Genomic DNA, 26867 nt, shown 5'->3' on the forward strand with positions numbered 1-26867 from the left:
CTGTGCTACAGAACAAGTGCTGTCAAAAATTGAGCATTTCAATTTACTTAAAGAAATAAACAATAAGATGGTCAACATCTTGAAATTCAGTATAAAGACTTTTGTCATTTCTTTGTATATGCTCTGTAGTTATATCGAGCTTCATAAATTAACGGATTGGTATAAATAAAAGGTGAAATAAAATTGAATAAACATATTTGACCATATATATATTATGGAGATAAAAATAAAATATTTAAACAGTTGAATAAAGCATTTGTTCGTTATCCTGATGCTTTTGAATCGTTTAAGATAAACCAGACTATATTAATAAAGGAAATCCAAAACTATATTAGCAATGTATAAAATGTATTTATAATTACATATAAAAAATTTTATAGATAAAAAAAAAAAAATGTATATATGTAAAAATAAAATATTTTTAACCTTTATATATCTAATTTTAAATAAGAATGTAAATATACAAACTACTAATTATAGTGGGGGTGATAAGTAGTTAAATGGATTAATCCAAATTATATAAATACAAGACTGATAAATTAAAAAATGTATCCATTTTAAATGTGGAAATTGATGAATCGCACAGGTAAGAAATTCATTTTTATACTATGATAAGGTTAGTAATTGCAATTAAGAATAGGAAATTGGATAAAATTTTTGTAACATGTCTTCTTCCTAAGATTAAGGTTGGTGGTGTTTGATCAACACTGCTGGGGAGCCATGATGTAATATACTGTTTTGTTTTTAAATCCCCGAAACAGTGTTTCATGGTAAACAACTGATGATCCCTTAAAAAAATAAAAAAAATGGTATTATAGTAAATTCGAGAGAGTTGATGCAGTGATTGCAGGTGATTAAATGACTTACTGACTAGATGTTCTTTTTTTTTTAACGAATGATAAAAAGTAAATTTTTGTATGGTTTCAAATGTTAAAAACTTCAAAGACTATATATATATATAATATTCGGTATAATCGTGTTGCCACACAAATTCTTGTCAGATTACAAGTTAAGCAACGTTGAGCCTGTTTAGTACCAGATGGATGACCATTTGGGAATTCTAGGCGCTGTATAAGCTCTCCGCTTATCTCAGCATTTGTTTCCAGTTGTCCTGTACATACTTCACTGGCCACTGGTATTAAAACAACGTCGATTAAGGAGAGTTGTGGTTGGAGATTGCACACCTCCCGTCACAAAAATTTCATGCGCAGGCACCCCTTCGTGGGTATCCATAGTCTGTCAAATGTATATATATCAATCTTACAATGGCTTTGTTTATGTTGGTCTGCGGTATGATTCTGCACAGTGTTTAAGCGGTAGGTCTGCTGTACAAGGCTTTAACTTCTCTGTAAAGAATTACTTTATCATTAATTACCTGAGGTGCGCCTACGATGGGGCTCCTCTGGCATTTTTGTAAGCTGGAGTGTGTTTATCTTAATGTGCATGCCTCTCAAAATCACGGCTGACCTTGTGTCCAACTTGCTAGCAAGGAGGTAAATAATATCTATCTGTCCAATTCAATCTATTCAGATCTTTCTAACATTGGTAAATGTGTTCCATATTTGTCAAAAATAAAATAAATAAAAAGAATCAAACAATTATATATTTTTTTTTTTTTTTTACATTTGTTTTTTAATTTAAAGACACAAAAAATTGAAAAGTGATTCTGCCGTTGTCAATCACAGTAGCAGGGTTGTCTATCATTAGCAATAGATGTAAAAAAGACGCCAGACACGTGACATATGTCATAAAATAATCGATTCTTTATCTACTTTCCCCCACCCCCATCATCAATCCTACAACCCCCCCCCCGCCTTCCAAAAAAGTATAAGTACTGGATATGTATTCAGGCGGAACTTTGAATTTGAGAACACCGGCTTCTTAGACATACACACATACATACAAATATATATATATATATATATATATATATATATATATATATATATATATATATATATATATATATATATATATATATATAATGTATGTGTGTGCATGTAAGTAAGTGAGTAAATATAAATTATCTCTCGGTCTGTCTGGAGAGAGTGAGGGTGGGAAAATATGAACGACTCCGTAAAAGCCTGAACGTAAAGGAACGCTAGAGATAAGGTAAAAACAAAAAAAAAAACAACTCCATTATTGTTCATACCTTCACGCCCCACCCCTCATCCCAAATCTCTTTCTTTTTAGCTGAGTGATTTAATTTTATTAATGGATTAACTTATATATCACGTATCTTCCCTCCACACTCAATTCTAAAAAAAACAAAAAACAAACAAAAAGCAAACAAACAATTGTATTAAGCATTCAAAATTTCTGTTCATATATATACCTTGTTTTAATCGATTGTTAAATTTTTAAGTGGGTGTTCAGTTTTCCCCGATCGGAATTTGGAAAATCAGGATGTTTTGAAGTCCAGCTTTCGACAAATCAAGTTTGACTATAAAAAACAAAACACAACAACAACAAAAAACATTAAATTGCATACAAAGAAAATTTATTACTACCCACAACCTTCTGTTTAAAAAAAAAAAAAAAAAAATTTTTTTTTTTTAGATCTTTTTTAAGATCAGGATCAATAATTTTGATCATTCGAACAGCTACTCTCATCTTAGTGATTATATTTACAACGTTTCGCCCGATATAACCTCCGACTTCCTCCAGGTTAACCATTTTAAATTATAGTTGGACTCGGGAATCTAAAGGGAATTTTGAACTGAACCTTTCATTAAATTGACCGCGGTGGCGCGCTGGCGCGGTAGGTTGTTCTCGTTCCGTCAACTTTGACCAAGTGTTAGCTTTTTTCTTTTTAAATTTTAGTTATAATCGTCTGTAGTAACGATTGAACCTTCATTTTCCAGGAGACTCATTAATATTATTATTATTATTATTATTATTATTTTTATTGACTACATATATGTATAATTTGAAAATTTGGCAAGTAGATTTTCGAAATTTTTGTAAGGCATTTTTAAGAAGTGCGCCGCACGCCGCACTGCCGCGTATAGTGACCGTTGATTGACCACCATGCCTATGTTGTGGTCATTTCATGCCGCGGTGTTGTTGACCGGTGATTGGACTATTGCCCCCCCCCCTTTTTGCGGGGAAAACAATCGCAGATAGGAAAGAATCGAAACTTCGGATTTTAGGAATTAGTGTTTTGTGCTGACGACAATCGTCGTTGGCAAAGTAACCATTAAATGATGACGATTATTGCATGAGAAATTCTGAACAACCACAAAAAAGAACTTCATTCAAGAAAGAAAGAAAGAAACACGAAGGAACGAGGAAGAATATTAGGATATTATATTGAGATTTCCAATTGTAAATTCTAATGAAATTTTGAAAACTATTTTGAAAAGTATTATGTTTCTTTTTGTTTTTGCCGGCATTATGCCATTAGGTGTGCTTAATAATAAACATTAATTGATTAGAGTTAATATTAATAACTATTTAAAAAAAGAAAAGAAAAAAAGCGTTTGTAAAAGTGTTAATTAATTTATTTGATTCCTCGCGACCTTGTGTCAAACAAAGTTAGACACAAGATCGTTTTCAAAGTGGGGAATATTTCAGTTCCCCCCAAAAGGACACAGTGTGTTGGGCCAAAAATAAATAAAAAAAATTGCCTCGCTCTAGAAGGATCTTTCGTACAAGACAGAACAGATACGATACTTTCTAGTTTGGAGGTCAGGAAGTCACTTAGCACAAAAAAAAAAAAAAAAAGAAAAAGTTTTTTTAAAGTTCAACCAAATGAATTTTAATTGAATTATTTATTTATTTATTCAAGTGTGTGCACACTGCACAACGAAAGTTAAACTTATTATTGAAACTTTAAAAAATATGCATTATCGTTTAGTTTTAAAAAGATAAAAAAAAGAAAGAAGACGCAAGAAAAAAAACGTGAAAACAAAAATAGCGCAAAAAAGCAAAGAAGAAAAGAAATAAAAACGGAGAAAAACAAAACAAATTGCACTTTTCCGAATTCCTCACCTAAAAAAAAACAACAACAAAATAATGAAATACAAAACTGTTGAATTTGGACTCGAACTTCTCATTCTGGATTTTAGATTTTTTTTTAAAACAATAATCGCGATATGTAAAAAAAAAAAGTGTACATATTATTTACGGCGATCTATACACGACAGATCTGAATTTTATTTGTAAAATCTCAGTTTTAAGTCAGGTAAGTTTATTTCCACCGTAAATTAAAACCAAAACAAAACTTTTTTTTTCTTTTTTAGTTTTTACTTTTTTCGTCAATCTAAAAAACAATTAAAAAAAAAAAACACAGATTTTTCGTTTTTATTCTTCCGATTCATTAAACTCTAAAATGTTAACATAAATAATAATTAAAAGAAAAAAAAAAGACCCTAATTGTACAAGAGGACCCATTAGAATATTTCGCAGTTTCGTTTGTGATACGCTCAAATATTTAACACAAATAAATAAATAATACACTTGTGCATTTTAACATTGTTTTGCTTTCGCTTTAGGAGAGTTTCGTTCGCAGCAAGAAAAGAGTTAATAAAACAAAACCCCCCTCTCCAAACTCCTTGCGTTAAAGAATGTCTTTCGATGTCAAAATGCACAAGTGTCAAAAAATTAAATAAATAAATAATAATAAAAAAAATAATAATCGATTTGGGTTTTTGATACGTTTTTCTCCAGGGGATAATTTTTTAACTTAGATAAAATTAAAATTTTATGACAAATATTTACCTTTCGCCGCCTTAAAAGAAAACAAGATTGAAGAGATTAAATTTTAATAAATTTGATTTTAGAGAAACCAATTTTCGAAAAATTAATTGCGACGTATAAAATTTTTTTTTTATATAAGTCCAATTTTATAAAAACGAAATAGTAGGACAAAAATATAATTTTAAACCAACAATCGTTGTTTTTTAGGTAAAACTATACAAACACCATGACAGCGAATTAACCCTACCCCTAACCCTAACCCTAAACCCTAACCCTAACCCTAACCCTAATCCTAACCCTAACCCTAACGCTGTCACGGTGTTTGTATAATAATACCGTTTTTTATATATATATATATATATATATATATATAAAAAAAAAAATAATAATATTTAAGCAAAATGAGCGAAATTGTACCGGTAAATTACTAAACGTGTTTTATAAATTACTTTTGACATCCCACCAACACCCCAACAACGGTCTCATTGCAATATATAATACATGAATTGAACATTTTCTTTTCGTTTTATGATTTGATAACGCAAGAAGTGTTAAAACTAAAGTATTTTTTTTTATATATCAAATAAATATATGGTTGTGTTTTTCGTGCCTCCGTTCCGTTCTATAATGAACCGTATCCACTTCCGGTAGCTTTATTTTTTCCGAGCACTGATCTTGGAGATAACTTAAATCTTGTAGAAATTAATTCAAATTCTCAAAAAAAAAAAAAAAACATTAAAAACCTGTAAAGAATATGCAGAAATTTTAATTACCCAACAAAGATATATATATATATATATATATATATATATATATATATATATATATATATATATATATGGCTGACGTACACGAGAATAATGGAAATAGTATTCCAACAAAATAGAGAAATTAAAAAGGAACAAACCAAGTTATGTGTTCATCAACGTTTCGTCTTTATTGCGAGATTTCCTCTGGATGAATGAAATTAAGAAAACAAAACACTAGTACAAATATTTGAAAAAATATTTTTGATTCATACATTTCATTACATCAAAAATATATTTTCAAATATTGTACTCGTGTTTTGTTTTCTTAATTTCATTCATCCGGAGGAAACCGCGCAATGAAGACGAAACGTTGATGAACACATAACTTGGTTTGTGCCTTTACACACACACACGCGCACGCATGCACTTAAGGGAATAGCGAGGATACTAAAAAGAGCTCTCGGTTGGTTTCAATAAAAAAGCGGGGCAATGTTGGCAGCTGGTTTGGCTGCTCCATACCCAGCATTACAATCTTCAAAGGAAGAAAAATAAAATTAAAAAAGAGAGAGAGAGAGAAGTCTCATTTATGATATGAAAAGAAACTGGAATTTTGGAGAGATCATACCAGTTATTATACATGCCAGTGGGCTTATGAAGAAGAACCTGGAGTCCTACCTAACTAATATTCCTGGTGAACCAAGTACAAAAGAAATCCAGACAAGTGCACTTAAGGGAACAACGAGGATACTAAAAAGAGCTCTCGGTTGGTTTCAATAAAAAGCAGGGCAACTGGTTTGGTTGCCCCATACCCAGCGTTACAATCTTCAAAGGAAGAAAATTAAAAAAATATGTTTATATACGCACACACAAATATATAATATTATTAACATTTTTGTTGTTCTCTAATATATATATATATATATATATATATATATATATATATATATATATATATATATATATATATAATTACAATAAGTTTACCAAGGTAATCAAAATGGTAAACTTAAAATATATTATAAATATTAAAGAGTTAATATTTACAAGTAAAGTAATCTCAACCAGATGTAAAAGCTCAATAAAACCGAAAAGGAAATAGAGCTTGAACAAATGATTAATAAAACATGTTAAAAGACATCTTGAAAAAGAGTTAAAAACATTTAATTTTAAAAAGGAAGCATAAGATAAGTGGATAGTCCTTAATCCGGGGAGTTTCGAAGAAATACTCTCCTTCTTGATTTTTATATTATATATATATATATATATAACATAAAAATCAAGAAATAATTAAGTAATTCGGTAATAATATTATTTATTTAGTCATAACGTTTACCAAATAAAATAAGCATTTAATTTGATCAGAAAAAAACTAAAACTCATTCAATTTATTTTGACTCGAACATTAAATGTCCCTCTTTAATTTGATGAAATCGTTTAATGCGATTTGTGCTGTTATGTCTTTTTGGTGGATGGAGACGATAGCATGAGGAGTGAGGCACAACCCCTCCCCCACCCCTTCTCGTATTTTTCAGTATTAGGATTTAAACTTGGGTCTTTGGGACCAACAATGATGTTGGCTCCAGCATTACCAAAATACATGCACGACAATGCTACATGCGAAGGGAAGGGGTAGAAATTGAAACCCGAATTTTTTATTCCATGCTTTCCATCGTGTGGTCATTGGTCAAGAAGCACGATCCATGCGTTCTTGTTAGTCTATTGTTTACGGTTTTATTATGCAGTTAACAAAATATATTTTTGTTGATTTGGACAAAATAAGGTATACGATTGTGACCTCGTACAGTTTAGTCATCGTTTTAAATTAAATCTAACATTTTGTTATAAAATCAGTGTCATCATCGCAAATTGTCAACATTTCATAATATTTTCTTAACTTTCCACCCATCCACTGATAAGTGGTGACTCCTTTGTAAAAATGCAAAAAAAACAAAAACAAAAATAAACACGCACCTTAACCACAGGCGGTGAGCGGAGAAGAAGCGACGGAGATAGATTCACGTGTAGGAGCAGTACCGCCCCCCTATTTTTTATTTTTGTCTTTTCTTAGGGAGTTATAATGGAATGGACACTAATCTACCAAATTATCAAAAGAAATGAAAAAAGTGAATCTTAATATTTAAATATTTGTAGGGGTGCTCAGTTTCTAATGCAACGTTTTACTAAATCGATCACCCATTTTAGAACCATTCGCGGATTTAGCCCTTTTAAAAGCAATTTGGCATATTTATTAAAAATTTTACTTGAAATTTGCCCTTTCCTGATTATTTTATGCGGTACATCTTCAAGTTTTGTCACCTGACATTTACAAAGGTTTTGCCCGGAGGACGAAGTTTGTTTGTTTGTTTGTTTTTTTTTTTTTTTTAATACGCATTCTTAAAGTTTCATCACACACGTCAGTCAAAGAGTTAACCTCTAACTTACATGTGTACATCTTCTAACGCAATCCCCCATATTGGAACCACTCGACGAGAAAACGCACACCCCTTTTACATAAAGGATTTTTCATTTAATCTACGGGCAAATTAGACGTGAACGTGCGAAAAACAAACATGGCAACCAGTGAAAACAATACGAAATCGGAAATACAGACCCGAATAAAACCAACTTTTTAGAGGCAAAGTTAACGCACGAGCGTGAAAAAATATGCGCGCTTGCACGTATAGAAATGGTCACCTGTTTAATATCCGAAAAACTACTTATTTGCGGCAAATTTAAATATTAAATTATATAAATTAAAGATATTCGTTTTCAGCATATCCGAAAACCTTCAAAAGCCGTCATGTTAAAGATGATTGTTAAGGTGGAAAGTAACAATTTACCAAAACGGCTTTCAGGCAGTCTAAAAAAACAAAACAAAACAAAAAAAAACAAAACAACAACAACAAATAAATTATCACTAGGTGACCAGAAAGTGGGACTCATTTTAGGTTGATTTTTTATAGAAAAATGATCCCCACTTTTTGAAAAAGTAATTTCCCCATATCATGAAAACTATTACTCTGGGTCATTTTAAAGTATCTATTCGTTTTCATCACTCCCGAAAAATAGGAATCGTCATCGGAGTTGAAAGATTCTAGACATTGACCAAAGAAATTAAAAGGAACAGGATTGAGACGGACAAGACAAATGGTACTGGTACCAGGTTAATCATGACATTAAAAAAATGAAAATATCGAACAAAGGTTATATTGTACGTATCCGTTATAGAATGCAGTTCTCCGAAAAAATTTTTTCACTTAATTTCATCAAGTAGTTTGAGTTTTTTTTTTTTTTTTTTTTTTTTTACACCGAAAAAAATCAATTTGCTATGATACCGAGCAAAAGGTTCGATGTTTAGGAAGAAAAGCTAGTATTACAGATGGGGAGGGGCGAGGGATTTTCAGCGCTTTAAACTGAGTTATCTCTCCGTGGCGTGTTCAAAAAATAAAAGATGGCTACCTTCACTGCGCTGTTATAAAAACGTGTTTTTCCGCTGTAAAAAAAAAAAAAAAAAAAAAAAAAAAAACTTGATCAAATTAAGTGAATTTTTTTTTCGGAGATCTTCAGTCCAAAACGAATACGTAACGTACAATATAGCTTTCTTTCCCCCCCCCCCCCCGATATTTTCAGTTTTTTAATGTCTTGATCAAAACTGTACAAGTGCCAGACAAACAAACAAATAAATAAATAAATTTTAAAAATCCAGATCAATTCTGAGAATGAAACTTGTCTCAGCTGCTATGATAACTGACCAGAACAAATTCAAAACATGATCTCATTCCCTTTCCCAACTTCTCTCTAGCTCGCTATGAAAAAAGTAGTGTCCGGATTCTGTCAGGGAGAAACAGACGCCTGGCCTTTCTTTCAGGTTTGGATCAAATTGTAGTAACTGTATGTATCTATTTGGTACTTCTACAGTTTGTCGCCGAAAATGGAGATGCCATCTTTTTTTTTCGCGCACTTGTTAAAATCTGAGGGAGAAATCAGTATTTTAAACTCTGACTGAAGTTAGATATAAATAACAAAAAAATTAAACTAAATATTAATTACTTCCGGAAAGAACTATGAAAAAAAGTAAAGAAAGAAAGAAAGTGAAAGAGAACATCCGTCATTGTTTAATTGAAAATGTTTATATTTAATTAATGAAAACGGGAAAAATTTTCATGAAACACACGCGCACACACACACACACACACACACACACACACACACACACACACACACACACACACACACACATATATATATATATATATATATATTTCTTTTTTTTTATTATTAAAAACAGAAAATGAAATACATTATTATTAAAAGTAGAAAATGAAAATGACATATTCCTAATTGTCTAAACTGGGCGAGAGCCATTTCAAAACCAAAACATTTACTGCATAAAAATTTATCAAAATATAATTGTAAAAACATTTATTGAAAAGTTTGCATAAGAAAATATAATTTTAATAAAATAATTTTGTAATGAAAGCAACATTGGATTTTTATAAAATAGTTTGTTTTTTTTGTTTTTTTTTTCGAACAAATAAATCATTTTAATGAAACATTTTTTTTTAATTAAAGCAACTTTGAAGGGTCAACAATAGGGTCTGCCAAACGATTGTGAAAAATGGACCACACGTTTCCGTGGCGTCAGATTTCTGTTTACTATACGAACTATGGAAAAACAGAAGCGACTTAATGATTTTTTAAAACCTTTGTTTATCTTCTTCAAACTGCAATTAATAATTAATTATAATTTTGTTAGGTTTTAAGATTTACACAGTTTAACAATTAATAATATTATAAACATTTGCATATTAAGTATGAAATACGGTTTTACTGAATGTTCACTTGGTTACCTACGGGGTTCCATATTTTGTTCAGTAAAAAGAGACAAACAAAATATGAGGGGGGTGGCCTACAAAATGCTTAATATTTGTGCAATAATATTTTCAAAAATAGCTGACAAGAGTCATGTTTATATTAAAACTTAATATTAAAAATATAAATTTAAATACAATTAATTAAAAATCTATGTTGTAACGAAACATTTTGAAATTCTTACCCTCTGATGAGAAGGAAAGTTTTTCTTTGAAACTCCGCGGATTTAGAACTATCCACTTACCAAGTGTTTCCTTTTCAGATTAAATATGTTTTTTTAACTCTTTTTCAAAGTGTTTTTTAACATGTTTTATTAACTGTTTGCTCTTATATATATATATATATATATATATATATATATATATATATATATATATACAGTGATGATCATATTTATTGGCACGGTAAAATAAAAGTTAAATTTTGTCTAATAAATTCTAAAAAAGGGATTAAATTAAAGAAAATAACAAAGTATATTATGTATTTTTAACTGGCCTTTCCGATGCAGCAATCGGATTTTAGAAAAAATAAATAACAAAGGAACAACAAACATAATTGCAAAAAACCCTTGTTCAAAATTATTGGCACGATTTATTTAATAATCAATTGTATAGCCTTTGGCCTTGATTACCTTCCTCAGTCGCTTTTCATAGTTTACAACCAAGTTGTTGCACTCTTCAGTAGTAATTTTAGCCCACTCTTCCTGACAATAATCCTCCAATTGAATAAGATTCTTAGGCTTCCTTTGCATTACCCTCAATTTTAATGTTCTCCATAAATTTTCAATTGGATTAAGGTCTGGGCTTTGTGATGGCCACTCCAAAACATTAATATGATTGTCCTCAAGCCATTTCTTAGTCAGTTTAGCCGAATGCTTTGGGTCATTATCTTGCATGAACCACCAAGACGACCAAGTGAGAGCTCTTTAGCAGAGTCTTTCAGGTTTTCATCCAATATTTTAACATAATCTTCCTTTTTTATGCTACCTGTGACCTTAACAAGTCGCCCTGGTCCAGAGGCAGCAAAGGATCCCCAAAACATCAAACTGCCTCCACCGTGCTTCACTGTGGGTATGGTGTTCTTAGGCAGGAAAGCTTCGCCAGATTTTCTGTAAATATAAGACACTTTATTATGGCCAAATAACTCTATTTTCGTTTCGTCAGTCCATAGAACACGTTTCCAGAATGCAACATCTTTATCAATATGACGTTTTGCAAAGGCTAGCCTTGCTTTCAGGTGCATAGGCTTCAATAAGGGAGTCTTTCTCGGACGACATGCTTTTAAACCAGCTCTCTTCAAAACTCTACCAACTGTATGTCGAGATACATTCACTCCAGAGATGCTCTGTTCATCAACAATCTCTCCAACAGAGATCCTTGGGTTTTGTTTTACTTGTCGAACAATTTTCCGTTCATCTCTTGGGGAAAGAATCCTTTTTCTCCCTCTACCCTCTAAACTCATAACGTGGCCTTGCAATTTGAACTTGTTTATTATGGCTCTAACAGTGGATTTGGGAAGGTTTAGCTTCTTTGAAATCTTATCATAGCCCTCCCCATTGGTATGGCATGCTACAACAAGCTTCCTGACGTCTTCGCTGTGTTCCTTAGTTTTAACCATGGCGATTGAAAATTATAATTTAGTCACTTATAATAGTTTAAATAAATCGCTATCTAAAAATTATCTGAAAAAAATTATTCATTGAATTAGCGTTAAACAAGCATAATATGGCTATAAAAAAGTTCAGAAAGCACGTAAACCGGAAATTGATTGATATTATACTGATACTAAAAGAAAAACAAAGCCGTGCCAATAATTTTGAACAAGGGTTTTTTGCAATTATGTTTGTTGTTCCTTTGTTATTTATTTTTTCTAAAATCCGATTGCTGCATCGGAAAGGTCAGTTAAAAATACATAATATACTTTGTTATTTTCTTTAATTTAATCCCTTTTTTAGAATTTATTAGACAAAATTTAACTTTTATTTTACCGTGCCAATAAATATGATCATCACTGTATATATATATATATAATGTGTGTCTGTATGTATGTCTGCAGTATGCAAGTATACATATATGTACCTCAGAAATGAATGCCTTTGGCATACAGAGTTCAGGGTCACCCTTGGGCAAGGTGTAGTACCTGTTAGCCTCCCTCTTGAGAGCTACCATACTGTGGAGCTCAGACCCTCACAGCTGAGGCATGCATGATCTAGACCCACAGGCGTGTGGAATATGCTCTGATGCCCAGCAACCTAAGTCCTAGCCATGGGCAAATGGCGTAGGTGGTAGAAGGGACTCCCATAAGCTGTGGTGAAAGCGACCTTTCTAGGAGAAGGAAATTTCTGATGGAAAACTTGCGATTGACATGGCTAACTGTCACCTTGCACCTGCTTGTCCCTGGATACTGCCTATCAAGGTTTAGAGAGTGGTGTATATGCCTACTCAACGTATGTATGTATGTATGTATGTATGTATGTATGTATACTATATATGCATACATATATGTATAACATGTATATATATAATATGTATATATACTAGCCATGGCCAAAGCAAAGAATCAGTTTACAATCATAATTTTTGTTATTTATTATTTTGGGAAGTATGTTTTTTTTTATTTACTGTTTCATACGCCTTTCACAATCAATAACAAAACATATTGTTTTTAGTTTATTTGGCTGCTATTCACAGATGATGAAATATTAATTAAAAATTCCACACAATATTCCAAAACAAAATAGAAGAAAGGTTCTTCAGAAAGATGAGAAGAAAGAAGATTTCACTTTAAAAGTAATAGTGGGCAGTTTGAAATGATTATCATTATCAATGAGGGGATCTATTTAACAACCTCGGCTAACATTCCTTCAACCTCTTTTTTTTTTCTCAGAAAGTCATAAATTGTTAGATCTCTCTCCCTCTCTCTCTCTCTCTCTCTCTCTCTCTCTCTCTCTCTCTCTCTCTCTCTCAACATTCTAACATGAGCTTTTTATTTTTTTTTTTTCATTTATTTATTTTTTATCTCAGAAAGCTCTGAGGTTCTAGAACCAGTTTAGTTGGCTGTTAAATTTCCAGCACAGCTAACCTTCTTTTTGGCCAGACGTCTGGGGTTTGTAGGGTGGGCCTGATTATGCATGAGTAACGAATACACTAGGTAGGGTACTTGCTGTCAGCTGTTGAATTGAATCAAAATTGTCATACCCACTTTCAGTGTTCTGTGGTTTAGCGGAGGAGGGGAGAGGGCTGAACAACATAGAATGGTTGGTAAATAGAGCAAGAGGTTGGGGTGGGGAGAAGAGGGAGAGATTGTATAGGGGTTATCACAGTAATAACAATAATACATTTACAAAACTATGTAGGCGAACGTTGACTGTTGCAGGGGCCGATTATGGAGGTCAGTCCTGATTTGCTTGCCTCCACACGAAAGCAGGCTTTTTAATGCTGGAGAAAAAAATATTCAGGGCCCCCAAAAGAGGCACTGGATTGGGATAAAAATAAAAATGACCTCAGTTTAGAAGGATGTTTTGGAAAGGATTGTTTTATGTTTTCCTTTCTAATTATAAAATTTATGAACTACGAAGAACAAATAACTAAAACAACAAAAAAAAATTTTTTTTAAACAAAACAACGTAAAGGTTTATTCAATATAAAAGGTTGATCTCTCAGTTAGAAGTAAGCCGTTTTTGAAGCGAGGTCTGATGTGCTGATGTCAGCTTCTACGGTAAGAGTTGAGGAGCTGTTGTGTATGGTGGACGTTGACAGGAGGAAGGAGAGGCGTCTGTCTTGCTCGCCGGTTGAGTTGTAGACTGCAATTCTCAAAAGAGGCTAAAGAACTTCCTTAGGGGACAGATGAATCAATGCATCGTACCAGCTGATTGGTCAGTGTGTGGTCGCATCACATCGGAGGGACATTGATTCACAAGAGAAAATAGGCCATTATTTTGTTTTGCTACTACATATCAATTTTAAGGTTTTCCAACATGGGAATCACAAACTCTCAATGGAAGAATTTAACCCTTATCCTTGAGTGGCCTCTTGGCCTTGATAATGAGTTGATACCTATGAAAAAAAAAGAAAAGAAAAAGTCCAATGTGAACAAGTTCTAATTGAATCGTCCCCCTAAGTAATCCAAGTTACAAAATTCCCACTGTTTACTATGCTAAAATCACAATGACTAATGTATACCTATTAACCCTTATCCTCGAGTGGCCTCTGGGCCTTGATAAGTGGTGACACCCTTGTAAAAAAAAAAAAAAAAAAAGAGCATCCCTTAATATCTATCTATCTATCTATCTATATATATATATATATATATATATATATATATATATATATATATTATATAAAAGGAACTGTGTGTGTGTTCATTCCCTATGGACTCGAAAACGGCTGAGCTGATTTTTATGAAATTTCGCATGAAGGTGCTTTATGTGTCTGGCAGTGTTCTTAGATAGGTTTTCTATCGAAAGGTCTTTGATAAGTATTGAAAATCGAAATAATACGATTAAAGAAGAAACAGGCGATTTTAACCAAAGTCAACACCTTACACAACCTAATATCACAAGTGCATTTGAGAAGTTTTATTAGCACACAAGACTAAAGGCCAGACATATAAAATCAACCGTAGCTTCTTTGATATGACAGGGGTGCATTCAAAATGAATGTTTCTGTTTCAAACACAATTGAAACATGATACTTTACTCTTGTATTTTGAACTTCAATTCAAGGCATCGTATAAAAAATAATTTTATAAAATCAATAGTAGGTTCTCTACAGTGCAATGTAAACTACAATGTACTGTGGACTAAGTAACTGTGCGGAGGCGTGTGTAGCTTCCTTCCTGTACATCGGAGTGATAGCAACAAGTTGTGTCTTTTCATAATACGTTACAATCATTTCATGACCGTTCAGACAATTTCAGACATTTTGTCATTTGAAAATATTCTCAAAATATTCTCTTCAGATGATGAAAAAACACTATTTAATGAACAATAGGAATTAGATTTGGAGTCCCCCATTCGAAAATCATGCAGTTGAACCTACCTACACATCCGAGTTTTTTGGAAAAAAAAAAGAAAGAAGAAAAGTGATATCTAATTCATGAATAAAAGATGTTTTTTTTTTTACAAATTGGAAACTCTTTGTGAAAGATTATATATAATGATTTTCCACAGCCATTTTCTACATATATAATGATTTTCCACATATATAATGATTTTCCACAGAATATATATATTTTCTCACACTTTCTGAACATATATATATATATATATATATATATATATATATATATATATATAGCTCATATGCACAGATTATCATATGATTAGATCACTCTGACAGACGTTGAATTAAGCAAAGAAGTTTTAAATACAATTTTCCTTACTCTTGAACCTCAAGGCTCTTAATTAATCGATCCAGACTTCCTCTACTGTCTCAGCTAATGAACCCCCTTGTTTTTACAAGAACTTTAAAAATATTCATGAACATTCTATGTTTTTCCTATTGCTGTAAACCTTCTATTTCAAACATATTTTTCTTCTAAACTCATTATTTTGTTTTATTTACCGTATTACAAAATTTCTCATTTTTCTCACATTTGAATATAAAACCTGCAAATTCTTTTTACTGAAAATATTTCTCTGAATCCAGCTCATCCCCCAAAAATTTCCTTCCTTACAAAAAACCCTAAAATATAACCTCCAAAAATCTTTTGTTAACACGTCTCTAGAAACCAATGACCACCTCCCCATGAGTGGTGATCGAAAGCACCATAGATGCAAGAAATTAGTTTTAAAAAATGGCTACTTCATTTGGGAGTAAACATCTTCAATATAAGCATAAAGATTTAATATGTATTCTTTTTCTTTTGTTTGACCAAAGAAACATTAAAATGTTTACAAAATCTTTATTTGTAATATAAAATAAAAAGTAATTTTCATTAAGTTTTCTGTGTTTATTTAGAATTATACTTGATTAAAAAAATATACAGAAAAAATCTTTATGATGTACGTACTCATCACAGAATGAAAATGTCATATTTCAAAATTTACATAAATTGATCAAGTAGGTTTTTTTATTAACTAAGAAAATCAAGTTTTATGACTAAGGAGATGTAGTGAATTTTGGTCGACCATGTTTTTAATCCAGCATAAATAATGTAGACAACTCAGTTCGAAATATTGAGATCTAAATCAACCTTATAATTAGTACAATTTAGTATTAAAATCGCTAAACATCATAAATTTTTATTTTTTTTAGTTAAAAAAAAACACTTGATAAATTTGATTTTTCGAATATCACATTTTTGTTTCACAACAAGTACATACAACATAAAAAATTTTCTGTATGTTTTTTTAATTTTTTTTAATAAGTGTAATTCTGAATAAGCACCCACTTTTCTTAAATAATTCTTGCCTTCTTTTTCTTTTTTACAGGATCTATGAAATTCTGATGGAATAACTGATTTTATTCAAAACATCAAAAACCAGAGTAAGAATAAAACAAAACAATTTTTAAATTCCCAGAAAATTTTTTAAGGGGAACTCTTCTACCTTATGAGATACATTTAGCACCAATGGATTTATCATCTATCATGGAACCTTATGCTGGCAAAAAGAATCTCTGCCCAGAAATCTGCGGAAAAGATTGTCCGCAGAGGCACACTCTCCAGATGCAGAAATTTCCAAATTTACTTGAAAAGTCACCATTCACATCTGAGATCTACAGTAAAGAGTTCTTGCAGAGACATGCAACACAAGTTCAGCCAACGTTATACACTGATATTTACCTGAAGGACTTCATGCCACACCAAAGCCTACATCTCGCCTCGCACTTTGTTGACAAGACATTCTATCCGGAATTTTATGCGAAGGATTTTGCGCCTGTACATTCTATGTTCACCCAGCAGATAACGCCGTCTGTTGAGAAGGCCGTGTTCAACAGCAGTATTTATGGCAGTAAAGAGTACTTACAGAAACAGTGCAACTCTGTGTCGAGCCGTACAATTATCTCACAGCAGATTGGGAAAGCACTGTACAGTGGTCGACGCCTGAAGAAATGTCCAAAACGAACACCGGCTTCACAGTCACCAAAAGCTCCCAACTCATCGCAGGAGAAAGTTGATATTTCTGCAAAAAGTCAAACTCCTTGCCACTCCTTGAGAATTGCAGAGTGGAATAAACCATACCAGCAAGAGTTATACAATCAGGATATATATGGTAATGAGTTATACAATAAGGAGTTATACAATAAAATGTTATATAATGAGTATAGACAAAAACTAGATACTCCTACCTTGAAATCCTCAAGTGTAGGTGAGAAGGCATCTATAACCAATAGTCACACTACAAATGTAACTCTAAAGCAGCCAGGCTCACAAGCTTCTAGTGTAAGTACTCCTACAAATACAACATCACATAATGGTCAGAGCAAAGAGTACCAACAGAGTTTCAGTACTCATTCTCAAACAATAAAAGTAGTCTCAGCAACTATTCATAATGAGTATCATTTTCAAGAGCAGTACTCTCAACCAGTATTTCCAGAATTATTACCAGTAAGTCAAGAGAAGCACACTGAGAAGAACACGCTCACAAACAAGAAACTGGATGTCGCATCAAGTATCGCTGCTTGCTCGAAAGCATACACTGAAACTCAAATGCAGTCCTATAAGTTGTCACATGCAAATGAAGACACAAGCTGTCACGGGAGTTTTTCTTTGTCGCCTATTCCACAAGTACCATTTTCAAAAACTCAAACTATCCCAAAAGACACGCACGAGCAGGAAATCAGAAACAATCCTACCAACTCAGGATTCGGAAATGAGAACCTCATGCAAAAAGGAAAGCTAGCTCAGACGAATGAGAAATATCGAGATAATCAACCATCCATTGGAGCGATGTGTATACAAAATGACACATATCAAAAAAACCAACCGTCAATTACGCAAAAGTCGGATCAGGCATACCAAGGTAACCAACTGCACCTCAGAGGAACACACATGCCAGATAAGACCTACCGAGGTAACCAGCCACATATTAGAGGAACACCCACACCAGACAAGACTTACCAAGGTAACCAACTACAGATTACAGCTAGACCCAAGACAAACCAGACAATCCAAAGAAGCCAAGGATCCATTAGACAGACATACATGCAAGATAAGACATACCGAGGTAACCAGTCAGTCACTGATGAGACATACCGTGGTAACCAACCGTCCATTAGAGGGATGCACACAAGTGATGAAGCAATGAGAGTTCACCAAGCACCCGATTTAGCGACACACACACATGATCAGACATACCAAAGTAACCAGCCACCCATTCATGGTACAAACATGCGAGAGGAGATGTACCGAGGTAACCGAGCACTTATAAGTGGTTCACACATTCTAAACAAGACATATCAAGATTGCCAAATAACTCCTAGAGAGACGCAGCCACCAGATGAGACATACCGAGGTAATCGAACACACAATGTAGTAGCAGCACACATACCAGATGGGACATACCGAAGTAATCAATCATTTACTAGAGGGAGGATTCTGCAAGAGAACCAACCACCAGTTCACAGGGAACAGATGCAAGTTCAGTCATACCAAGGTAACCATACACCCATTCAAGGGGTACATATGCACGATGATATATACCAAGGTAGCCAAGCACATACACCAAACAAGGCGTACCAAGATAACCCAACGTGCGTTAGAGGAGCAAACACACTTGACGAAACAATGAGAGGTAAAGAAACATTCAGTATAGAAGCGCATGTGGAAGGTAAGATGTACGAAAGTAACCAGCCAAAAATTCACAGAACACACACATTAGATAAGACGTACCGAGGTAATGAAGCAACCATTAGAGAGATATGCATGCGAGACAAGGCATACCAAGGTAACCAACCATCTATTAAAAGAGCGCACATACAAGATGAAACCTCTAGCGGTAACCAAGCATCCATTTTAGACACAAACACCCAAGGTGTTACATACGAAGGTAATCAGCCAAAGTTTCGCAGAACACAGACACCAAATAAGACATACCGAGGTAACCAAACACTTGGAGGGATAAACATGCCAAACAAGATAATGAAAAGTAGACAAGCGCTCAATAACGAGGTACACATGCAAGATGAAACATACCAAAGTAGTCAATCACATATTCTTGGAACACGCACGTCAGATGAGGTATACCGAAGTAATCGAGTACCCATTAGAGGGATATACATGCAAGACAAGATATACCAAGATACTCCACCACCCACTGGCAGCATGCATATGCACAATGAAACAATGAGAAATCACAGAAGATCCAATTTAGATATAGGCACCCAAAACAAGACATACCAAATTAACCAGCCACCCATTCGTGGAACGCATTCGCAAGACAACGCATACCAAAAAAAGCAAACAGAAATCAGAGTGACACTCATGCATGACGATACATGTCGAGATAGCCAACCACCTACTGAGGAAATAAACATGCCAAACGAAACAACGAGAGGTCACCAAACATCCACTTTAGAGACACATAGGCAAGATGAGACATATCAAAGTAATCAGCCTCTGATTCGAAGAACGCACACTCCTAATGAGACACACATGCAAGATAAAACATATGGTAGAAACCTACTACCCTTCAGAGGGATGAATATGGCAGATGATAGATACCAAGGTAATTTACTACCCATTAGAGGAACCCAAATTCAAAGCGATATCTACCAAGATAATGAAACAACCATTCGAGGTACACAGATGCCAAACAAGACATACCAAGATAACCAATTGCCTGTTAGAGAGCCGCACACACCGGACAAGACGTACCATCATAATCAAACACTTAATGTAGGAGATGGAACACCAGACAAAATATACCAAAATGATCAACCGTTCAATAGAGGAACACTTACACAAGACGAGGCATGCCGAGATAACCAACCACCTATTCACAGGGAACAGGTGCAAGTTGAGACATACCAAGATAACCCCACATCCACTCATGGATCACAGACACAAATCGAGACGTATCAGGGTAACGCTACACCAATTCAAGAGGAACGGATGCCAGATGAGATATACCGAGGTAACCAACCACTTGTAAGTGGGACACATATGCTAGAGGAGACATACCGAAGTAATGAAACATTCAGTAAAGGGACACTCACATCAAACGAGATACAAAGAATTAATAAACCATTTACTAGAGAGACACAAATGCTAAATGATAAATACCGACATAACCAACCGCAAATTAATGGGAACCACTTGCATAATGAAGCATACCGACGTAATCCTCCACCTATTAGGGGGAGATTTACACAAAATCAAATGACGACACACATTCCAACAAACATTGTGCGACCATTTCAAGTTAATGAGAGCCAAGTTGACGACTACTCTACTCAACCTGAAAATGTTACTAGCTCGGAGAAACTGCAGCACGACACTGACAGCTGTAGGACGAACCAGTCAGAATCGGAAAAGTTTTCTCAGAGTTCAACTCTCATGGACCTCGATGAGAAACCATTTTATGAAATGGAGTCTAATGACAACAAGGGGAGCATTGCGAAAGATAATATTTACTCTGAGTTAGATTTTGAGGACGAGAAGCCAAATTTTAATGCGTCTTATTATGACATGCACCTGCGTCCACACTCATATAACTTGCCAGCATCCCCAATAGATGAGAAACCTTTGAAACTGAATTACAGCAGCGATGATGAATTTCCGTATTCAAAATCCCCATTGACTGGCTCTGAAACTAAACTGCAGTATCGACCGAAATTGAAATCGCGAAGAGGCCAGATGTTCCAGTGCAATATTTGCTTGAAGTATTTTGCGCAGAGATATTATCTCCGGATCCATAACCGAACTCATACTGGGGAAAAGCCTTTTCATTGTGATGTGTGCCCGAAGCGCTTTGTGCGCCGTGATGCCCTACAGATACACCGCCGATCACACACAGGTGAAAAACCCTTTCAGTGTGACATATGTCACAAACAATTTGCGCAGCGTCACTACTTGCGCATCCACAGGCGCATGCATGGCACCGAAAAACCCTACCGCTGTGGCGTCTGTTTCAAAGAGTTTGCCCAGCAGAACTTTTTACATGCGCATGAGAAGATCCACGCAGACGTGAAATATTATGAGTGTGACGTATGCGACGAAGAGTTCACTGACAGCGACGACCTGATTGTGCACAAGCGTAGCCACACGGGTGCAAAACCATTTGAATGTGATATGTGTTTTGAAAAATTTGCTCACCGTAGCACGCTACGGATGCATCAACGTATACACGTTGGTGAGCGCCCGTTTCAATGTAACTTTTGCCACAAGAAGTTTGCACGGAGTGGCAAGCTGCAGATGCACGTGAAGATGCATATGGAGTATAGGCCACACCAGTGTGATATCTGCTACAAGCAATTTGCCCGGCGTTATTATTTGGAGATTCACAAGAGGTCCCATTCGGGTGAAAAGCCGTTTGAGTGTAATGAGTGCCACAAGACGTTTGCGCAGAAGTATTACTTACAAATTCACCAACGGACTCACAGTGGGGAAAGGCCGTATCGATGTGACGTCTGTTTGAAGCAATTTGCGAGACGGGACACGTTGCAGATCCATGTCCGAACTCATACAGGTGAACGCCCTCACGAGTGTCATATCTGCAGCCAACGGTTCGCTCAGAAGGACAAACTGCAGATCCATCAACGGATCCATTCTGGGGAGCGTCCCTTTGCCTGCGAGTTCTGTCCCAAAAGGTTCTCGCAGCAGAATACGCTCCGGCTCCACCGCAGGATTCACACGGGTGAAAAACCCTATGAGTGCAAGGTATGCTCGAGACGATTCGCCCAGCGGAACTATCTCGTCACGCACTCCCGAACCCACAGCGGGGAGAAGCCGTTCTACTGCGATCACTGCGGACAGAAGTTCGCACGGAGAGACACATTACAGATTCACCGGCGGACGCATGCCGAGCCATCAGAGTTTCCGTGCGACCTGTGCGGCAAGAAATTTAGCCAGTGCGAGAAAATGTGGCAGCATAAGCAGGAGGAGCACAACACACTCACTGCTATCCATAACCAAACTGATAGTGAAATGACCAACACATCGTCCCCGCCAGTCTCCCCAAAAGTCAAAGATGATAAAGAAGACGACTCTGGTAAAACTATCCATGAGTTTCCGCCGGTCACAAGTTATCTCTGGCAGTTGTGAGATGTTTCATCGATTTATCCACTTCTCCCCCTCCGAAGAAAATAATAAGAATGGAAATTCTATAGCTGTATTCTTCATCTTTTGCTGTCATACTTAGAAATATTTCCATTCTATTGATGTCCGGCGCGAACGCAGACCCCATGATATTATTGTATGACATTTGTTCAAAATGAAGCGTACGTATCTAAAAATAATTTGGCTAATGTTTCAGAATATATCTGGTTATGGAGAACTATGTCCAAAACGCTTGTATGAGTTTGTGATATATTTCTATTGATATCCAGCATTATTATACCATTTTTGGACTGAACAGATAATACACTTTGATTAATTAATTAATTACTTTTATTTTGAAAACAGAAGTTGGCAAAACAAAATTAGGCTCAAGGTCAATCAAAAAAAATGGAAGGGGAGGGGTGGTTATGATTATCCTTGTTACTCTACCTTTCATTTGTCTACACTATTCCTAGCTAAAGATCTCAGTCACCATAATACCACATTCACATCAGGGGTCGTCCTGCTTAAGATTCCCAAATAAAGCTGTTTTTTTTTTGTTTTTTTTTTAAATATATATAATATCTGTAAATAAAATTTGATCTTAGCCCATGGTCCAAGAAAGTTTTATTTAGTTTGGGTTTCATGTTTGACACAACAGTGACATCAGATGAAATTTAAAAAAAACAACTTTTTTTGTATTGGACTTTTCAGGATTGAACAATCTCATCTTTTAAAAAATGGGTATGCAGTGATAATGTATGTACAAATATGAAATTGCTTCAATATAATGATGATGATGATGACGATGTAAAATTTTAATTTGCAGACAGGCAAAAATAATACAAGTACCTGCCGGAATACACAACCCAGAAAGGGTCCATAATAATGAAATATACTTGCATCCTTAAATAAGTGTATGAAATCAAACTCCTGAACACTTAAAATTAATCGAAAACATTTTCCACTGATAAAAAGGAGTGTGAAAATAGAGATTACACAACTGAAGTTATGGGCTTAGAAAAGAAGGTAATTATTGGGTCCATAACCTGTTGAGTTTCTAGGGTTGCATGAATAACCTACTTGTGCATTCATTGTAGAATGGCGTGAAAGGAAATGACGTGAGCTTTAAATAGAGCCAAGAAAAAAAGTTGAAACAAGTACGAATCTTTCAGATTTATTTTGGAGTTTCAGAAATGAAATTGCACACATTCTCGTGTAAGTTGAGTGTATAGCTGTTGCTTTTACTGTCTTTTAACACCTAAATCAAAACGTAGATTCCATGAACAAAGCTTCTTTCTTAGAACTGCACGCCTGTGGAACTGTTCTGTCTGCCTGCTTCCCTCCTGACTACAACTTGGATGTCTTCAAGTCCAACGTAAACAAATTCCTGATTAACCGCCCCCTTAAGTAGACACTTTAAATCTCCACACTAACGTACTGTACTTACAATAACCCTTATCCCTGAGTGGCTTCCGGGCCTTGATAAGTGGTGACCACCTTGTAAAAAAAACAAAAACACACACACACACACACACACTCACTCACTCACACACACACACATATATATATATAATCAGCTTTCTATGGTTAATAGTCTGGGTGTCTGTCAATTTCACTAATGCGCTTAAAAAACAAATAAAGTGGATGAGAAATGCATTACTTAAATTTTGTAGCTAAAATAATTTTTCTGATACATTGTAGCATAACCCATAAACTCAAATAACCCCCTATAAAGCTTATGAACTCAATAAACATCATAAATTTCATAAAGCTCATAAACAAAATGAGCCTGCTAAACTTAATAAATCCTATATACCTCATAAACTAAATAAATCCCAGAACGCTTATAAACTCAGTGAACCTCATAAACTCAATAAACCTCATAAACTTGATAATCCCATAAACCTGATAAAATCTATAAAGCCTATAAAGCTCATAAAATAAATAAAATCCATAAAGCTCATGAAATCAATAAAACTCATAAAATTCATAGATTCAATAAATACCACAAAGCTCACATACTCAGTAAACCTCATAAACTCAATAGACAGAAAAGGAAGTTAATTTCTACCAAATTCCAACTTTCCATGTCTAAATGTTGTTAGTCATTATTGCTGTCCACCACCATAACAACAGTACTAGTATTATCCACATGGATACATAACGCAATGGATAAAGGTGTTAAATACAATCTTATATTTTATTGGAGTTTATGGGTTATGCCACAATGTATCAGAAAAATTATTTTAGCTACAAAATTTAAGTAATACATTTCTTATCTACTTTGGGAGGTACCCCTGCTACTATATTATAAAAAAAAAAAAAAAAAAAAAAAAATCTGAATGACATATGCACCCATGAGTAAATGTAAATGTCACATTCTAAAAATGACGTAAATTGATCAAGTAGTTTTATTTTAAACTAGCATGGATACCCGGCGTTGCCCGGGTGTTGAGAGGTGGTATAGTAAGGCTAATGAGCAACCATCCCCCCCTCCACCCTAAAAAAAAATAACTAAAATAATAGTGAGTGTGAGTGCAAAAAAAAAAATAAAAAATAACCGCAGTAGCCAGGCTCAAACCTGTAATACGAAAAAGAAAAAGGGGGTGAAAAAAAGCAAACGCTTTAGTCATCTTGCCCATGGCGCACTTACGGCGTTAAAGGCCTTCAAAATAACACCTTTAAAATGTACATTGTTATTGTGAGGCATGAATGACTTTGTAAAAATGGTGACACAAAAACTGACCCTTCCTTGCAAAAAATGGCCCAGTTGACGGTTAAAGAATTAATGTTTTAGACCAATTTTTCGATATTTATCATCCAAGAGATCGATGTTTCTAACGATACCAATTTTATCAGTGTTTGTTGCTTTTGTCAAAAGTTTATGCAAGACATACAAACACACACACACATACCTTGCCTTTTATATATTAGACTAACGGGGGGTATCCGGTGATGCCCGGGTATTTTGAGGTGTGTGTGGTTTTGGGTAAATCAAAACTCCGGGGGGGGGGGGGGGGGGGGGTAAAATAAAAAAAAAAGTTTTGGTCGGTGAGTATGAGGATCGAACCTGAACCCTTGAGGCAAAGTTGGAAATTAAAGTGTGAAAAAAAAAAAAAGAAGTGCAATGTTAACCACTGGGCCACCACGACATACAACGGAAACACGTTTGAATTTATGAATTTAAGTATTAAAAATAGAATTGACAGGTGGCCGCAATAAAAGTTAACATTGCTGCTTCTATTTGACCTAATTAATGAGGTCAAATAGAAGTCACGCAGTTAACTTTTGCTGCAAGGCAGCATTTGGGTTTGTTTACCCAACTTTGACTGGTTTTTTCCCCAACAGATGTTGGGGAAGGGGAAACCAGCTCCCCATTGTCCAGATTGAATAGCAATTGTCTAATATAAGAGGAGTTTGGCCCCACATTGATGAAAGCTGATTGCTTCTGGACGTTTCCCGGCATGATGCCGAGAACACGTCCGTTAGAATTTAGTTTCACTTTATTAATACTAAAAAGCAGGACAAACAGGGGACAGAGCGAAATAGCGCGAATCTCATAAAAGTCGACATAAATAAATGTAGAGGCGACCCGCGTTCCCAAATCCTAGATATCATTATCTAGGGGTTATATAAACAGTTCTAAGCGATAGTAACCCCCCCCCCCCGGGTGCGAAAGAAGCCTTTACGAGACATACACAAAATGGTCACATACATTTTGCCTTTTATATATATAGACTAGCGAGGATGCCCGGCATTGCCCAGGTGTTTATAGGTGTGTGTCGAGAAAAAAAAAAGTTGTAATAGGCAGGTAGGCTTGAACCTGAACCCTTGACATGAAGGCGGAAAAGAAAGTATAAAAAACCTGACATCTTACCACTCGGCCACAGTGGGACAGGAACTAAAAAGTGTTCTAATTTAACTATTAAAAGTTAAGTGACATGGGCGTAAATTTAATGAGGTCAAACATCATGCGATAGGGAATTAAATCCCGCATCTAATTTTGGCTGTGAGGCATTTTTTTTTGGGTTTTGTTTCCCCAAATCTCTAATTGAGAAAAATATGGCTCATTTTATTATGAACTAGCTGGCCGCCCGGCGTTGCCCGGTCATAAAATGTGCTTAAATATGATATTTTAACTTATAATACAATTATGTTATCAAAAAATAAATCTTTAACAAAACAAAACTTGTCAAGATAAGAAAAGCTCAACACTGTTAAGAGGAGCAAACAATAATATTAAAAGAAAGATGAGGAATAAAAGTTATATATAGCTTTATTATATCAACAGAACAATAAGGAAAAGTTAAGGGGGGAAAAATTTAAAAGAAACCTCTTAAG

General features: G+C 34.6%; 2 protein-coding genes and 1 long non-coding RNA gene across 4 annotated transcripts in view; 1 reads left to right on the plus strand and 2 right to left on the minus strand.

The window, feature by feature from the left end:
• Positions 1-8675, minus strand: part of LOC145242089 (uncharacterized) — a 12287-nt gene extending 3612 nt beyond the window's left edge. Inside the window, exons 1-2 of the long non-coding RNA XR_013862652.1 lie at positions 7422-8675; positions 2336-2443 (exon numbers count right to left, since the gene is read on the minus strand). This is a non-coding gene — a long non-coding RNA (uncharacterized LOC145242089). The remainder of the gene's footprint in view (positions 1-2335; positions 2444-7421) is intronic.
• Positions 1-26867, minus strand: part of LOC145242762 (uncharacterized) — an 83656-nt gene that overhangs the window by 20870 nt on the left and 35919 nt on the right. Inside the window, exons 3-4 of the mRNA XM_080105901.1 lie at positions 23607-23649; positions 21847-22231 (exon numbers count right to left, since the gene is read on the minus strand). Of these exons, the coding sequence (XP_079962027.1) occupies positions 21847-22231; positions 23607-23649 (428 nt within the window). The remainder of the gene's footprint in view (positions 1-21846; positions 22232-23606; positions 23650-26867) is intronic.
• On the plus strand, positions 1993-25540 carry LOC145242081 (uncharacterized). Of its 2 annotated transcripts, none has more exons than XM_080104992.1 (2): positions 1993-2112; positions 16756-25540. In XM_080104992.1, exon 2 carries the CDS (start codon positions 16896-16898, stop codon positions 22527-22529), a length of 5634 nt encoding a protein of 1877 aa, XP_079961118.1. In that variant the 5' UTR covers positions 1993-2112; positions 16756-16895; the 3' UTR covers positions 22530-25540. The 2 variants fall into 2 exon arrangements, with proteins under 2 accessions (XP_079961118.1, XP_079961117.1); XM_080104991.1 differs by lacking the exon at positions 1993-2112 and adding an exon at positions 4045-4186.

The sequence above is a fragment of the Euprymna scolopes genome, chromosome 21, assembly GCF_053919585.1.
Source record: "Euprymna scolopes isolate OS-2025 chromosome 21, ASM5391958v1, whole genome shotgun sequence".
NCBI classification, from domain to species: domain Eukaryota; kingdom Metazoa; phylum Mollusca; class Cephalopoda; order Sepiida; family Sepiolidae; genus Euprymna; species Euprymna scolopes.